The sequence below is a fragment of the Uranotaenia lowii genome, chromosome 2 (genome assembly GCF_029784155.1).
Source record: "Uranotaenia lowii strain MFRU-FL chromosome 2, ASM2978415v1, whole genome shotgun sequence".
Lineage (NCBI taxonomy): Eukaryota > Metazoa > Arthropoda > Insecta > Diptera > Culicidae > Uranotaenia > Uranotaenia lowii.
The window spans coordinates 334,053,682-334,066,745 of NC_073692.1; the positions used below are offsets into that span (position 1 = coordinate 334,053,682).

At 40.7% G+C, this 13,064-nt stretch overlaps 1 protein-coding gene and 1 long non-coding RNA gene across 2 annotated transcripts; one reads left to right on the forward strand and one right to left on the reverse strand.

The window, feature by feature from the left end:
* The first annotated feature begins 8,218 nt into the window (after window positions 1-8,218).
* Window positions 8,219-8,821, forward strand: LOC129742984 (uncharacterized). Its single transcript, XM_055734927.1, has one exon. The coding sequence runs from the start codon at window positions 8,219-8,221 to the stop codon at window positions 8,819-8,821; it is 603 nt and encodes a 200-aa protein (XP_055590902.1).
* A 2,976-nt stretch (window positions 8,822-11,797) lies between these two features.
* Window positions 11,798-12,212, reverse strand: LOC129743814 (uncharacterized). The gene is made up of 3 exons (XR_008736687.1): window positions 12,097-12,212; window positions 11,898-12,041; window positions 11,798-11,841 (listed from the first exon to the last, which is right to left on the reverse strand). It is a non-coding gene; the product is annotated as an uncharacterized LOC129743814 (long non-coding RNA).
* Window positions 12,213-13,064: the final 852 nt, after the last annotated feature.

A 13,064-nucleotide genomic window follows, 5' to 3' on the forward strand; every position in this document is an offset into this window, starting at 1 on the left:
AAATATTTTTAGTCATAAACAACCAAGCTGATTGTTATGAATTGCAACGATTGTTGGACACAGTTGTGAACTGGTGCGCTAATAATTTACTTGTTCTGAGCGTAGCGAAGTGCTGTATTATCACATTTGGGCGTATGAAAAATCCATTCATGCATCACTACAATATTCTGGGCGAGCAGTTGCATCGTGTTGACGAGATTAAGGATCTTGGTGTTTTATTGGACAACCGTATGACTTTTAAGCGTCACTATTCTGTGGTACTCGAGAAGGCAAATCGTATGCTGAGATTCATTATGCGTTTGAGCAAAGAATTCACTGATCCGATTTGCTTGCGAGCCTTGTATTGCTGTCTGGTGCGTTCAATATTGGAATCTGCGAACCTGATATGGTGGCCGTTTGAAGCTGCATGGACAGCGCGTTTTGAAGCAATTCAACGTCGGTTCGTTCGTTATGCTCTTCGTGAGCTACCTTGGGAGAATCCATTAAATTTACCTCCATACGCACATCGATGTGCCCTGCTTGGACTTCATACGCTGTCGGATCGTCGCTCCATCGGTCAATCGATGTTCGTGGCAAAGATTCTTCGGAACGAAATTGACTGCTCCTGGATACTCTCTCGCTGTAATATTTATGCTCCAGAAAGAACCCTGCGCAATAGGAATTGGCTCTCTCTGGAACCAAGAAGCACGCGATATGGCAGCAATGACCCTCTCCGTTCCGCGAAATTATGCTTTTTACGTTATTTTAATGTCTTCGACTTCAATGTATCAATTTCAACTTTTAGACGCCACATTGAATCTGACTTAAGTGACCAACTAAGAACTTAGGAGTAGTATCATGTTATGTACTAATAATATTAAGTAGATCATTAAGACACCTACATGTGTCAGATGATTTTATATTAAATAAACAATTAAATAAACAACCCAAGTAACCAAAAGTTCCATAGAACGGTCTCTTAGAAGCTTACTCAGCCCTGTTTACGGGCTGTATAGCCTTCTACTCAGCTTAAAATTTAAGTTCTTATCGATACTTCAAAGTTCCATAATCAAAGCTGAGTAGAAGGCTATTCAGCCATTGCATGAGACTTTGAAAAAAAAGGATTTTTTTTTCATAAAGTATTGTAGGTATTTACTTTACCCACTCTCTCATTGAAATTTTGTTCATTTCATTTTTATTATACCTACTATTCCGGTTACTCTTAATGAATTTTATACTTACTTGAACAATTTTCATTGTAGTGTACCAGCTACAACAAAGCAACCAGGATGCTGACCGGCCGTGCGAAAAGGGAATATGGCATAATCTACAATAACGCGAGAAGAACAGCCATAGTAGACCGGGGTATAAATAGAACGTGCAGTGCTCGATATATTGCATTCTTAAGTTGACATTTGAATAAAGAACATCTTAGTTATTAGACATCGCTCGTCTTATTATTGTGCTTAGTTGATACACTACAGTTTGGCGACGAAGGGATTTTCGAAAATGAACGTGAAGCCTCCGGAGTTCCACATTGGTGATTCCTGGTCACTGTACGAAGAACGGTTGAGACAATTCTTTGTGGCCTACGGAATCGAGGAGAAGGATGACGAGCGACGGTCTGCCTTTCTGCTGACGGCGGTTTCGATGGAGGTGTACCAGACAATCAAGGACCTCTGTTTCCCAGCGAAACCGGAAACAAAGATGTTCGACGAACTTTGCATTTTGCTGCGCCAACGGTTTACCCCGACGTTGGTAATTTTTCACGAGAGGACCCGGTTCATAGAAGCGCGTCAAGGCGACGGCGAATCAGTCATCGAGTGGTCAACCCGCTTGAAGAAGTTGGCCGCCGAGTGCGAGTTTGGCAATGATCTGCCAGTGTTCCTGAAAAACATTTTTGTAGTTGGTCTTAAACGTGGACCGATTTACGAGAGGGTTTGCGAAGAGGATCCGAATTCGGAGATGGAAGTCCTCGTGAAAACTGCTATGAAGAAGGAATCAACATTACGACAACGTGAGGTTTTGGAAATATTCAAGGTTCGTTCCGACCGTGGAAGGAAGGAAGACAATCTGGAAAGACCCGATCCAGATTCCCGTTGTTTTGCCTGCGGTAAAGGCAATCACAATTTCCGGACTTGCCAGTACAAGGCGTACGTGTGCAAGTTGTGTGAGCTGAAAGGACATCTGGCCAAAGTATGTCCGAACAGAAAAGATCCGAACGAAGGAGCGACGAAGCCCAAAGTTCATCATTTGGCGATGAACAGGTTGGATATTCCCCCTCCCGTCATTGTTCCGGTTCGTGTTGGTGGTTACTCAATCAACTTCGAACTAGACACTGGAAGTCCGGTGAACGCTATTCCGAAAGCGTTGTTTCATCGGCTTTTCAAATCGATGCCGCTCGAGGCTGGTGGAAGCGAAGATTTCGTTTCCTATAACGGCAACAACTTTCGAGCAGCTGGAAAATTCAGAGCGAAAATGGAGTTTAGACACCACAAATCCAAAGAGGTGATCTTCGTTTTCGATGGTGATCGGCAACCGTTGCTGGGACGACAAACAATGTGGCGATGGGGGTTGACAGTAGATTTTGGTCATTCAAAGGAGCACATGAAAGAGGTAAATGCTCCATCGAAAAAAGATTCTTTTCCCAAGTTTTACAGGACACATCGGGGAGCACGAGCTTTCGAGGAGAAGGCGAAACCCGGCATCTTCAGCGACGGTCCAGTAAAGGCGAAAAGGAGTTTCAGGGTAAACGAAACAGTGTACGTTCGAGACTACCGTTTACCGAAGAAAAAATCCTGGATCCGAGGTCGCATCGTGGCAAAAAGAGGTTCTGGTCTTTACGAATGCCACACTAAAGAGCTTGGAGTCATCATTCGCCGGAGTCATCAAATCAACAAGTACCCATACGATGATTTTGGTAGCGAAGCAGATCTTGGGTCTAACGATGACGATCCAATGGAGAGCCACGTCAAGGAAGAAGAATCACATTTAATTCCGGAGTCCCATCGGTCCCAAAAAAGCATCAGTTATCATCATCATCCTGATGGAATCTACGTGAGCAGATGCAGCCGAATCATCAACCACTTCGTTTCTAGGAGAGGGAGTAGTTGTAGTGTACCAGCTACAACAAAGCAACCAGGATGCTGACCGGCCGTGCGAAAAGGGAATATGGCATAATCTACAATAACGCGAGAAGAACAGCCATAGTAGACCGGGGTATAAATAGAACGTGCAGTGCTCGATATATTGCATTCTTAAGTTGACATTTGAATAAAGAACATCTTAGTTATTAGACATCGCTCGTCTTATTATTGTGCTTAGTTGATACACTACATTCATGAAGATTTGAACCTGGACCTTTTTGGTGAAAACTGAACATGCTACCTCTGTACCATAGCCAATACTTAGATTGATGTTATCTAAAACTTCTATTCAAAGTTAACTCAGGTTTATCATCTTTTCCGAGTAGGCTTAGTATTTAAAATGTAAACATTTGCATCCATCAAATAATGCATCATTTATTTTCAAAGCGGATTCGCATATAGTATGTGATTATACGTGTTTTAAAATGTATGATTTTGCTTTTTGTGAAATGTGTGCCTTATTTTTTTGTTTCAAGTTCTAGTTTAAAAAAATAGAACCGATAATGGAGTGCTGCGAGATCTCTAACAAGTTGAAATTTTCTGCAACAGCAAATGGAAAGCCATATTGAGCTCGTGAATAAGTATGGTTTTTAGAAATGGGTTTTATTTGTTCTGTGCCACTAACGATAATTTTTAATTTTAGATTCTTGTTGGATGAAATCAAAAAACAAAGTTCTTCAAAATGTGCCTGAAAAAAAATCTGAAGTCGCATAGTTTTCAGTTTTTCTCATTTGAGTGCTTCTCCCGGTACCAACCAGTGAAGACCTTGCTTTAGACCGCTCTGCTTCTTCTGTTAAAGCTGCTCTTCCATGAAGAAAATTAAGTAAAATGAGGAAGCATAGCAATGTAAATAAGAAAATATGATTCGGTGTGAACATATACTATCATTGAAAACAATTTGAAAACAAAATTTGAATAAAAATTTGATTTTTTTTGTTTGTTTGGCTCAAAAACTAAACTATGGATTATTAATGTTCCAAAAGTATAGAATTTGTGGAAAGCTGGTGCAGAAACTTATTTTGGATTTAGTTAAGTATTCCCTTATTATCATTTTTTTTTTGTAATTTGTAATTTTATTGAGTAACGATAGCCTTCTTTGGTACTGCATAAGGTTAAGGAACCTGGACTTTTCCAATCCAGTGTTCTTTTCCTAACATCATTTTTGTTCCAATCGCCGACGGAGACAGTAAAACAAACCATTCTTTTATTTTTTGTAAATTATTTATACGTTTGCATTGAAGTTCTTAACAAGTTCCTCATGAAACCAAAACGTTCGTAACAAGTTCTGCATGGGACAGAAAAGTTCTTAAGAAGTTCTTCATGGAACAAAAAAATCGTTAGAAGTTCGTAACGAAGACCGATAGTCGAAATTGAATCCTGGATTTTTGAAGGTGCTTGGAACGCACAAAAATGATCTATGCTACTTTTTTAGACTTTTTATGTTCGTTCAGAAGTCCGATTCAAGCACTTATATTCAATTCTCTCGAGGACCTTTTACTCAGCCAAATGTGAACTTTTAATGCACAGGATTAAGTATCTATGAGACTTTTGGTTACTTGGGAATAAACAACTAAAACTGACATTATAATCGATGGTTTTACCAAAATTATTAATGATTCACAGCCGGAAATGTTTCTTCAGCTCAGAGCGCCCTCTGCGATTTTTCAAAATTTACAACCAAAAAAATTGCATCGAGGAGTGCATAGCAAACGAAACGGAAAAAAATTGTGGATGCGCAAAGTTTTCCTCTCCCAGAAGTAACGAAATACGTGTGTGCGATGCGACTGAAATCGGATGCTACCGTCAATCGTACTTCAAGGTTGTAAACCGATCACAAACCACCAGGGTCGGTACTCCTTGCAGGTGTTTGCCGGCCTGCACGAGTTTAACGTACGAAGTTGAAATCTCGAGGGTTGACCTTTACTACGAAGCGTTTCTTCGATCTTTTCTAAGTACAAATTCGGTAGAATTGATGATGATATCCAGAGAGTAAGTCTTGTTCTATTTGTTGGAAATCTATATCGGTCCCAAGCTAAACCTTCACTTGTTTCAGGTATCCGGCATCGATGCTGTACGTGTCAATGAAGGACAAATGGGTCCGACCGAGGATTCGACAAAAATTGGTCGGATTTAGTGATTTTGTCGGGAAGCTGGGTGGCCTTATGGGGTTAATGATCGGAGCCAGCTTCTTGAGTTTACTAGAAATCGTATATTTTTGGCTAATAAGACCCTGCCGAAATGATGAATTCCACGAAGATCGCCCAACGATCAATCGTCAAAGTTCGAATTGAAGAAAGAAAATGATAACTTTACACAGGAAGATAATTTCAAAGTTTTGCTTTCACATAGAAGCGTCTTGATTATTGCTAGCGAAATGATTTTAAATCACATTTATTACAATAAATACGCACTTTGAATGCATTAAATTATTTTATTTCTCTAGTTCTCCATCTCATGACATGGCCTGCAAATCGTGGCCTAGAGGATAGCATCCGTGTCTTCTAAGCCAACGATCATGAGATCGAATCCCGGCCATGACAAAAACTGGCTCTCATAGTATGATGAAGGTTGGCTGTTTAAGCATTAGTGCAATGTTAGCCGAGTATACCTAATATATTTACATCACGCTTCCAATAGCGGTTCTAAATCAGGCTCACTGCTTCTCAGACGCCTCTGAAAAGGCATACATTTATTTTCGTAGCACAGATGAGTCCGGATACGTTGCAGTTCACCTTCTCACAGCTTAATCGATGGTCGCACCTCTCAAGACACAATTTCTAATTCGCCTATAGAACTGAATGGAACGGTTCATGCCGCAGAACTTTTCGAAAAGGTTTCAGAATCCATTGAAATTTCCTTCCCGTTTTTCTTTTGGACGAATTCAAATCGTGTCTTGCGATGGAAAAATCCTTTACCAAGTACCTGGCAAAAATATGTAGCAATTCGAGTTTCGAAAATTCAAGCAATCACCGAGAAATACAATTGAAATCACGTTCCAGGGGTTGAAAACCCTGCGGGCAGTATTTCGCTTGGTGTTCCACCAGACAGCTTAGAAGGAATGAGAATGGGAGGGTCTCACTTGGCTGAAAAATCCACGCACAAAAAGAATGCTAAAACCACCTACATCAATGGATGATCCACCGGAGAAAAATAGCAAGACAAATTCCTGTGTTGCATCAGCGAAATCATCATTTGTCGACGAAGTCATTACCAAATTTGCATTATATTCTTCGCTTCTTAGAACTGCAGCATATTGTCGTCGTTTTGTTAACATTATTTGCAAAACAACAGTAACAAATACTCACAATTTCCGATCGTCGAAGAAATTGATGGTGCAGAACGAACTTTGATCCGTAAGGTAATTTGGTAAGTGTGGTAGAGTAGAGTTGGATATGTTGAAATGTTTTAAAGATATCGAATAAATTATCAGAATATGCTGAGGTTTCAGAATTGAACTATTTAGATGCATTAGACTGATTGAAATATTGATCTGTCAATTGAGTTATACTACAAGACTCCAAAATTGAGTAGTCCTTGAACCAGATTGAGGTATAATCTCTGATCGTCCCAAGCAACCAAAAGTCCCATAAAACAGGTACAAACACGCTTACTCAGCCCCATCATTGATATGAAGTACGATCTATGCAGCTCAAAATTTAAGTTCTTATTGATACTTTCAAGTTCCAAAACAAGTCTTAATGATCTTCTATTCAGCTTCCAGCGGTCTCTTAATTCAGCTTCCGAAAAATCGCAAAATGATCAAAAAAATCTCTCTATATCTCAACTGAACCCGTTGGTTCATATCACCTTCTCTTGATTATTTACTGTGTTCTGTACCGGTGCCACCATGATGCCACGCGCCGGATTTCAAACTCGACAAATTGCTCAATTGCTTCTTTCCTACATTCCCTACATATATCGCATCAGAATGGTCACTCAAGTACAAAATTACTTATTGAAAAAAACGTGCCTGGCTTGGGAATCGAGCCCCGACCTTCGTGGTGCGAATCGAACACGCTACCACGAGACCACGCTTAGATGTTGTTCTAACTGAAACAAAAACTCGAAGAGGTGATTTGATTTTGAAAGCACATCAATGCACTTTTTGTGACTTATTAATACCCGTTTGAGCACTTTTGTGCCCTTTATGTGACTTACCAAATCCCGTATTGAGCACTTTTGTGTCCTTTATGTGACTTCAGTCCCGTATAACGTACGTATAGATCACTTTTGCAGCTTTCAAGTTCGTTAATGAGTACATATAGTTCACTAATGGGAATTGGGCAAATCAAGTCACATACAACGTACATATTAATCACTTTTGCAATGTTAAAGTTTATTAATGAGTACATAAAGTTCACTAAAGGGAATTAGGCAGTTGATTCTCTTTGTCAGCAAATATGTAACTTTCAATGCCTTCATTCAAGTGAATATGTGACTTTTGGTTGCTTGGGCGTGTTCACGATATGTTGACCTATGAATTTATCGCTTACGTGTCAAAAGAAATAGGATGGCAGCGTAGTGTTAGTGTAGCATATAGCAAAAACATAACACACACCTTGAATCGCGAATCGTATATAATCGATGATACTTTTGAGGACGCATAAAACGATCATTCTGTAAACCAGTTTCGGTGGATGCAGTTGCCCAGAAGAAGGATGCGATGTGTCGGCGAACGGGAACGAATCAGAAAGTTACTTCTGGTTCAGAAATTTGGCAAGGTAATAACATCAAAACCCAAATCAGAATTTCCTTAAAAGCTCGAGTCTAAGATATTGCAAACTTCTGATGGAGGCGGATGGTATTTTACACTTGAATAGAAGATTAGGCAATTCGATGGAACCATCAGACAAAATATCCCACTTTTTTACCAGCAAAACATCCCCTATCGATCTGATATTCCATCACTATCATCACCAATATTTAAATGATGCTTCTCAGCTATTATTGAACGTTTATCGTTTGAAATTCTAGCATTTGGGAGTAAGAGATGTTGCAAAAATGCGTACGTTATTTTAGGGCAAATCAAAGCGCATTCGTCAGCGGGGCAGTTACCCTCTGCCAGATTAACGGTTTGATAACCATTTGCGAAGATGGGGATCAACTATTTTGGACCAGTATACATCAGCGCAGGTCGACGCAAGGCAGCATTGAAGACGTTTGTGGCGGTATTTGTGTGTATGTGTACCAAGGCAGTACACTTCGAACATGTTGCTGATTTATCAACGAAGAGATTCCTACAAGCCCCACGAAGATTTCTGGGCCGTCGAGGCCGAATTCCAGACATCTACTGGGATAACGTAACCAACTTCGTAGGGGCTAGGAATCAACTACCTGAATTATTTCAACTGCTCAAGGATCCAGCGCATCGGGAGAAGGTGTCACGGCTCTGCACTGATGAAGAAATACGATGGCACTTTAATCCCCCAAGGGCACCACATGTACACAGTTCGTGGGAGGCTACAGTCCATTCAGCGAAACTTCACTTGCTACGAATGCTGGGTGGACAGCCGGAAGGAGCAGAGGATTTAGCGACGTTGCTGGTGCAAATCGAAACTTGCCTCAATTCACGCCCGCTAATACACCTGAGTGATGATCCGTTGGATTTTGCACCTTTAACAGCCGGGCTCTTCTTAACAAGTGAATGGTTACAGTATCAGAAGAAGGTCTTACTGAGGTTCCAATTAACCGCTTAGACCGTTGGCAGCTGATTCAGAGGAAACTCCAAGATCTGTGGCATCGTTGGCACAAGGAGTACATTTCGCAAATGCAAGCAAAATCATAACATTGAATCCCAGAGACTAAAATAGTAGTTAGGAGCTGTACTATCGTACTCATCGCTGATGAGAACCAACCTCTCATAAGATGGCGATTAGGGAGGATTACGGCAGTGTTCCCAGGAAAGGATGGAGTAACCAGAGCAGCAGAATTCAAAACGGCCTCTGGCATGCTTACACGACCGGTAATCAAGCTTTGTTTTCTACCAATCAACGAAGAACCAGTCGCTTCCGAGGAGAATGTTGTCGATAAATAGAGTATCCAGTGCATCGAGTGGAGGTTTTTCTTTATTTTCAGAAGCATCCCGAATACTTCAGGATAGGCGAGGATGTTGAGGATTTCATGGAATGACCATCGTTGCTACCAATGAAAATATTTCACACCAGGTTCGTGAGTGAGATCGAATGCTCACTACCATATGTTATCCCATCGGCGAGTGACTGAGTGACACGGGGCCTGCAAGATCACCTACCGATGACTATACCAGCGGGCGAAATTTAGTCTTCGTCAACCATCCATCGGGAATGTACTATAGCAGAATCCCTTGCTCTTGTAAAAACCCGTGTGTGAATCATTGGACAAAAGAACTTCGTGTATGCAAACGCATGCTAAACTCAACCATCCGAGTTCATTGAATCAGTGCCTTTGGAAGGGACATCAAGGCTCGTTGGACAACACGTGCGACTCAACGGTAGGACCGGTGTATTCTTACTCTACTGTAACAATAAACAAACAAACAATGGTAGGACCGAGTTTTTTGCCCTGACCCCAAACAATCAGTCTGGTCGGCTTTCCGGAAAAGCCGTTCTCGTCCAGCTGTAGCTTTGAAGTGCATAGATGGTGCGTAGGGACTGGTGTTCTCAACATTTTTGAAGGATTTGCCGTAATGTGAAGATCTGGTTCTTTGTAGACCGTCCCTCAATGAAACCGGCCTGATGACTTCCCACGAATCTGTTTGCTTTCGGCTTTAGCCGGCGGTGTAGGATTCGGGATAGCACTTGCAGAATACATTGAATATTGACGTTTGTTGTTGGATTTTTTTAAATTGATACATCTGTTATTGTTGTGGTTTCCAATTGTTTGTTGGCCATGATACACAGTCCAAGTGTGCTTTGCGACAGGCTGTGTGGCAGCGGCCTAAAAAATACTGCCACTGGGATACTGGTCCATGTCGTACGGAGCGACTTATCCAGTACTTCTCAGACACGTCCAAGCGAAGTATTACAGGAAAAGTAGTCAATGCAATACCTACCTAGCTAGGCACCCAGCAGTAATGTTAATTGAATTTACACAGCAATTTTTATATTGCTGGAAACCAGCAAAATTTTGCTGGTTTTTGTCCCGCTGATTTTCCAGCAAAATTTCCAATAATATTGATTGCTGGAAAGAAGGCATTCGAGGAAACCTACAAATGTTCAATTTTAAAAGATTGTTATTAATACTGCTTTTTAAATATTGATCTTCGAATTGATTATTCACTCTGTAAAATATACAAATCCGTTAGATTTATTAAAAGTCAGTATTAAGAGCACCGGAAGCATCTACTTTCCGCAATTGTGTGCTTGCATTTTCACTTTATTCCACTTTGCCTTAAAGAATAAACAAGTTCCGTATCTGACAGATCGATTTCTGATTTTACAGCAATTCAGCCCTGTTAAACAGCTTATAACTTTCGCCCAATAAGATACGAAGCTACGGTTCAGTTGTTCAGTGGAGAATTTTCCTAAGACATTTTATAAATTGGCACAAACACATTTAGCTGGCATGGTTCCACAAAAGAAACAAAAAATGATGTTTAATTCACATTACAAAATATTCAATTTTCTCATGCAAACTTAAAAGTTCAAATTTACTTGTGTTAACGTTACTTGTTACTATTTTGCTAATATCGGTCTTCGGCAGACCATTCACGCAATTGAAACTCGGAATCGACAAACTGACATTCGATAGCTATGTCAGAAAAGACTCAAATATGGCTCATATATTGGCTCAACCATAAGCTCGAATAACGAAAAAAGCACGTATCAAACTTGGTGATATGATGCTAAAGGCATCTTATAATCTCAAGAAGCATCACAGCAAAATATTGCATTATAAATGTAAACTGTTTCGACTTAACATTAAGGTACAACTTATTACTAAGCACCTGTCATCCTCGGTACCGCTGCCAATAAATCAGCTTCCCCCTGCTTGCAGTCGACGGGGCCCCGGTCTCGAACACTCGTCCAAACGGCAACGTGCTATCCGCTTACACGCGTGAGCGAATGTAGGATGCGTGCAAATCCTATGCATGCGCGCCCACTGGCTCGGCTTTCTTTCACACACTCTCACACGGCTCCGTCACTTCTTCAGGTACTACATGCATATATGCTAGACTGTCCATGCAATCATGCGCAAGTCTCAGCCCAACATTCGATGACGATGATTTCCAGTTGACAATGATGATTTCGACTCTCTCCGTTCATGCTTCGTTCACAATGTTGCAGTGATACGCATGCTTAAGTCCTCCCTGGAGAGGTAACTTCGATAACAACAAATTGCGCCACACGCACACGAGTGATGAGGGGTTTTGCCACAGTTGATCGTATCCAAGACGAGTCAGATGTTGTACTGTCGTTGCAGCCTTGCAGGCGTTTTCTGTGAGAGTTAGAACCGATTCAAAAAAGGTCCTAAGAAAATTTCATTAACGTCAAGCCTTCAGATCATGATTTGTGAACATCCTACCTCAGTTGAGGACCTTTTCAAATCCACTGGTTCCCGTGCGGTGCTGCTTATGCTCTGACGACACCCAGCCTCAATTTCCACCTGTGATTGAGAGAATCCGTTGTATGAACTGCGACAAATATTCAATGTCTGTTTTACCTGGTTGTTAAGGACCATGTATTTATCTAGGCTGTTCAGGAAGTCTGATCTTCCCAGGATGCGACGTCGGTTCACCCTGTATGTGAATTGATTAAGTTAGCTCACTGGAAGATGTATGACATTGATTTGTACCTGTAATGCGGTGGATTCTGGCAAGACTCTCTTTACAGGTGAGCCGGAATTTGATGCTCCTCTGCCTATCGTGTCTAGGTCGTGATGGTTCCGATGCTTCCCGTGTTCGGTTAGATTGTTTCCGTCTTGATGAGGTTAGGCACACTACCGTTAAAATGAGATTAGTTCATTCGATATAACCGATGCAATTGTGGATTACCTGATGATGGTGTAATAAATTATTCTTGGCCAGGTTTGCAGTTCTGTCTGCAGGATCGGTTTCGATTTCGGAATCGGTCGGAGAGTGCTTCAGGTGATTCTTGCACGTTCTTTAGGAACACCTAAAACATATAGCCCTTGTTTAGGGAAAAGGTTTCATTTTCATCGTTCCTACTTACTGTAGCAAGAACTGTTGGAGTGATCTCCTGAACAGGAACTATATATAACCGAACAATTGTTTTTCACCAATTTTATCGCACATCAAGTAGCGGCACATATTTATACATCATTTGCATGAGTTGAACTTATAACCGGAAACGGACTTGATGGATGCAGTGACAGTTGAGAAGCTCGTGAGTGACGGTGAGTGTCGGTGATTCTTTGCGGTACAGCTGAACTTCGATTTTAGAAACTCTACACGAATGTTTCTTCTCACAACATGTTTGTTAATTTTAATCGAATCCAAGATGATGTAACAACTCCAATTTTATCCCGAAAGAAATTTTCGGGAATATTAACGAATTCCCGAAAATTTCGCTAATGTTGATTTATCCTCTTCTATTCTTGGTTTATCAGCTACTACTGTTTTGACAAAATTTTCCAAGTTTGGACCTCAAATACAGTTTTCTAAGAATTCGAATGCGGTTTCGCTTATGTTATAGACCTTCACTTATGTATATTCACTGATTCAACAAAATTTCCAATCAGTGGACCTCGAATACAGTTTGCAAGACTGTGCAATACAAGACTTATTAAGTTATCATAAGATTTGCTTGCTCTCACAACGATAGTGACAAAAAAAAGCAAGATTAGATTTGGTTTCCATGCTGCGCAGTATGGTTAAAACTAATTTGGTTTACTGGCTGCTTTTAGTCTTATAATTAATCGAATTCTTGGTAGGTTTCTGCGCTTGGATTTTAGACTTCTTTGTTATCAATGATAGAAGTTGTTTCATGCAATCTGTTTTAA

Coding starts and splice junctions, on each gene's coding strand:
- LOC129742984 (XM_055734927.1), top strand. CDS start 8,219: ATGGGGATCAACTATTTTGGACCAGTATACATCAGCGCAGGTCGACGC.